Source organism: Empidonax traillii, unplaced genomic scaffold, assembly GCF_003031625.1.
Source record: "Empidonax traillii isolate 1590-97213 ecotype Southwest subspecies unplaced genomic scaffold, ASM303162v1 scaffold2645:size43381, whole genome shotgun sequence".
Taxonomy (NCBI): Eukaryota; Metazoa; Chordata; class Aves; order Passeriformes; family Tyrannidae; genus Empidonax; species Empidonax traillii.
In genome coordinates this window covers 14,097-18,411 of record NW_020957838.1, presented here as the reverse complement: position 1 = coordinate 18,411, position 4,315 = coordinate 14,097, and the positions used below count along the sequence as shown (strand labels likewise).

Below are 4,315 nucleotides of genomic sequence, written 5' to 3'. Positions count from 1 at the left end.
CTCGCCTTCCTGCTGCTGCTGCTGGCGCTGCGCCTCAGGCGCTGGCGCCGCTCGCAGCAGCAGCAGCAGCTGCTGGCCACGGCCGGCGCCGCCTTGCGGGGCGTGCCTGCCACGCACTTCGTGGGCATCGACGGCGTCCGCGCCTTCCTGCACTCCTACTCGCACGACGTGTCTCTCACGGCCGACTCGTGCAAGAGCCACCTGCGCTTCTCGGCCGCCAGCTGCTGCGACACTCTTCCCGTCCGACCAACAGCTTCTGATCATCCGGCTTCAGGTGATCCTGTCACTTCAGATGAAGTTGAGGAGAGCGGTGGGCAAGCATCCTCTCAGGTACGTTATTTTTTTAACTTTATTTTGGTTTTACTATTCTTAGCGTAGCCACAGGCATTTCACAGTGCACAATGGAGCCCCCGGTGGTCTAGGGGAAAAGACACTGCACTTGTCACTGCAGAGACCCGGGTTCGATTCCCGGTCGGGGCCACTCCCCGGGCAGATGGAGCTCGTTAGCCTTGTGAGGCAATCCATCTACGTCCTGAGGACCTCGCTGCCACCGTCCAAGCGTGCTTGGCCCCGGCAGATGAACCTCAGGATTAAAGGGTGGGCTCAGTTCCGCGCACACTGTGTCTCACCTAAAAAATCCAAGGCGCAGGCTGGAAGGTGTAAAGACCTTCCCCGGTTCTTCGTTCGCGAAGACTGGCCATTACCTTACCTTACAGTGCACTGTTCACAGTCCTGGAAATCACGTTTTAAGATGGTCAGCAGCCCGTGAATGTCGCCTGCTGAATGTGTGCTGAGTCGGCTGTGTGTGCTTTATGTGTCCTATTCTCTATCGCCTGCCAGAGCTCATTTTATCCAGCTTTCCTTAAGGCTGGAAGGTTCCATTGCATGTGCAGCTTCACAAGGAAAATTCATTCTTCTGGTCTTCTACTGGCACTTCTTTGATTTTTTTTAAGGACTTGCTAGTACCCAGGTCCCAGCATTTCATTGTATCAGATTCAAATTCTAGTAGAATTGGACAATCTTGTAGCTTGAAAGCCAACACCTTTGGAGTCTCAGGTTTCTTGGAAATCTGCCTTTAATAAAGGAATTAGTCAATCCCACTTAAGGCAACTCGAAGTTTTATGAAAAGGTTCGTGTTGGATCGTGCAAAATTCCCCTGACGATCCATCGATTTTTTTTTCCCTGCTGCTAAGCTAGACATTTGGACTCGATAAAAATGTACAGGTATAGTCATTGAAACAGAGTATATTTCCTAGAACATGCATTTAAAAAATGTTTCAAAGCAAAATATGATTCATCACTATCTCCTTATAGTGTGGCTAATTTCGGAATGGGAGTTAATGTGGAAACAGCGATTTGAAAGGTACCTCAGTGTGTGTAGATGCATGAATATGTGGGTGTGGGTTGCTATGTGCGATTGTCGCCGTAAAGGAGGTAGTGAACTGGGGGCAACAGGTTTCAGCAAAGTTCCCCCCCACCATGTAAATAACTGTATCTGCCTGTAGACCTCATATAGAGATGTTCACAGTATTGCCACCCCTTGGCTTCAGAAACGCTACAAATTCAAATCCATTTCTTGTTCTGAAAGGTTAATTTGTTACCGTGAGTTGTGCACAGGTGCAGCTGGAGGAAAAGGAATTATCCTTCACTGATTGAACGGTCAAAGTGAGCAGGAAAACATAGTTTCTAAATATACCTCCCTGAGAAGGCTTTGACATTGGCATCTGCAGAGATGCAGTGCTGGTGTATGTGCAAGAGAAACTCCACTGAGTTGACAGAGTGAAGAGTTTTCTAATCTCTCCTTGTCTTCTGCGTGAGGGGCTGTAATGATACAGCCTTCCCTCGGGATTTGCTGTTGTTTTTTGTTTGTTTGTTTGTGGGTTTGTTTTTTTCTCTGCTGTACGAGAAGCGAGGTTTTAACTTACAGGTGAGGTACATCAGCTTTCCGTCAGGGATCCGTCTGCTTTCTTTTGATTGTTTAAGCAGCGGTAACCACCACCAACATTTCCCGGAAAGTATTCTTAAGGTTAGAGACCAGCTACAGTATCGGCCATGGTTTGTGGGAGACAGGCTAAAAGAATTCAGTGTTGAGTTGTATATCACTGATACGATGATGCTGCGCTTTGAATGGAAAGAGATGGGCTCAGGTCTGATGTGACCGCTGTGGTTTTCTCAGTGGCTGGAATTCCTGGCTTTGCTAGCTTCGTGCTAGCTGTGGATCTCTCAGCTATCAGAAATAAACCCACTACCCATGAGCAGTGCCCCAGCGTTCGCTCTGTCCTGTCTTTTCTCTCATGACTGTGTGAAGATAGCAGCAGGAACACCCCGCGCCCCACTGAAGAGATGAATAAAATCACAGCAGGGGAGAGATCAAGGTCCTGCTGCACATCCTTCAAGCAACGGGGGAGGATTTGTCCTGCAGAAGACTTGCAAGTGTATGGAATTCAGACAATGGGAATTCCTAGATGCACCTTTTCAGCACAATCAGAAGTTTTCTGTTTCGCAGTACCGATTACCTATGTATTTCCCAATCCGTATTAATTGAAGGACTTGCAGAGCAGGACCTTCGAGCTGTTCTTTCTCTCGGACTTTGCGGTTCTCAAACATGGACTCAGGGTGTCACTGTTGGCCAAGGCGCAGAAGCAGCTCCGCAGTCGGCTCCTCCCCGGCGCCCGCTCATTGCTGCTTCGCTCAGCGCAGAGCGGGGAGAAAAGCAGGAACCGCTCGATTCTGCCTTGCTCCGACCAGCAACAGGGATTTCATACGTTTCTTTCTCTCGGATACCGGCTCAGCTGCTCGGAAAGCCTAAAGTCGCCCGCAGAATACTGTTCAGCAAAGCCGAGAATGAAGGTCAGACCGGCAGCCCAGGGCTGGGCGGCCGCCGGGCGGGTCGCGTTGCTGGCCGTGCTCCTGCCGCTGTGCTGCCGGGCGGCACCGGAGCGGCTCCGCTACGCCATCCCCGAGGAGATGCCCAGAGGCTCGCTGGTGGGGCCGCTGGCACGGGACCTGGGGCTCAGCGCTGACGAGCTGCCGGCGCGCAAGCTGCGGATCGTCGCTGGTGACGAAAAGCAGTACTTCACTCTCGGGGAAGATAATACGAATCTTCGGGTAAATGAGAGGATAGACCGAGAGAGCATCTGCGGGGCCGTGTCGCCCTGTGTCCTCCGCTTGGAGGCATTCATGGAAAACCCTTTCGACATGTTTCATGTGAGCGTTACTATCCAGGATATCAATGACAACGCGCCGCGGTTTAACAAAGAATTTGTTACCATAGAAATGATCGAGTCGACGCCTCCTGGGAGCAGGTTCGCATTGGGCAGTGGCAGAGACCCCGACATTGGGGCAAACTCATTACAAAAGTACGAACTTACCCCCAGTCCACTCTTCTCCCTCTTAGTGAGGGAGAGTCCTGATGGGACGAAACACGCGGAATTAGTACTGGAGAAAAACTTGGATCGAGAAAAACAGAGAAATCACCATCTGATACTGACGGCGCTGGATGGTGGGGATCCAGTCCGATCTGGGACAGCGCAGATTAATATTAACGTGACTGACGCAAATGACAACCCACCAGTATTCACCAAGGAGATCTACAAGGTTCAACTGATGGAAAACCTACCAGAGGGCTCCTTAGCTTTTCAGGTGAAAGCTACTGACAGTGATGAAGGTACAAATGCAGAAATTGCCTACTTTTTCAGTGACATCACAGACAGTGCTCGCCAGCTCTTCTCTCTAGACCCCAGGACAGGGGATGTGAAGGTTACAGGCCCCATAGATTATGAAGAAGGGAAATATTATGAAGCAACTGTTGAAGGCAAGGATGGTGGTGGGCTCACTGCCCACGCCAAAGTACACATAGACATTGCAGACATAAATGATAATGCCCCAACCCTTTCCCTTCTGCCTGTCTTAAATCCGATACCCGAAGACTCAGTCCCGAGCACAGTTGTAGCTGTGATCAATGTCCGTGACAGAGATTCGGGAGAAAATGGAGAAGTGAGCTGTAACATGGACGGAAATCTGCCTTTCAGATTAGAAATGTCATCGGAGAACACCTATAAACTAGTAATAGCCAGTGCCCTGGACAGAGAAGCAGTGTCCTCTTACAATATTACCATCACTGCAAGGGACCGGGGCAGGCCGGCGCTGTCGAGCGCGGCGGAGCTGGTGCTGGAGGTGTCGGACGTGAACGACAACGCGCCGGTGTTCGAGGAGGCGGCGTACAGCGCGTACGTGCGGGAGAACAACGCGGCGGGCGCGCTGGTGGTGCGCGTGAGCGCGCGGGACGCGGACGCGGGCGCCAACGGGCGCGTGA

At 51.4% G+C, this 4,315-nt stretch overlaps 1 protein-coding gene across 1 annotated transcript in view; it reads left to right on the top strand.

Annotated features, from left to right (window-relative positions):
* The window catches only part of LOC114072107 (protocadherin beta-15-like), a gene marked incomplete at both ends in the record, with an annotated part of 34,206 nt that overhangs the window by 15,825 nt on the left and 14,066 nt on the right, over positions 1-4,315 (top strand). Inside the window, one exon of the mRNA XM_027910026.1 lies at positions 3,206-4,311. Coding sequence (XP_027765827.1) covers positions 3,206-4,311 — 1,106 coding nt within the window. The remainder of the gene's footprint in view (positions 1-3,205; positions 4,312-4,315) is intronic.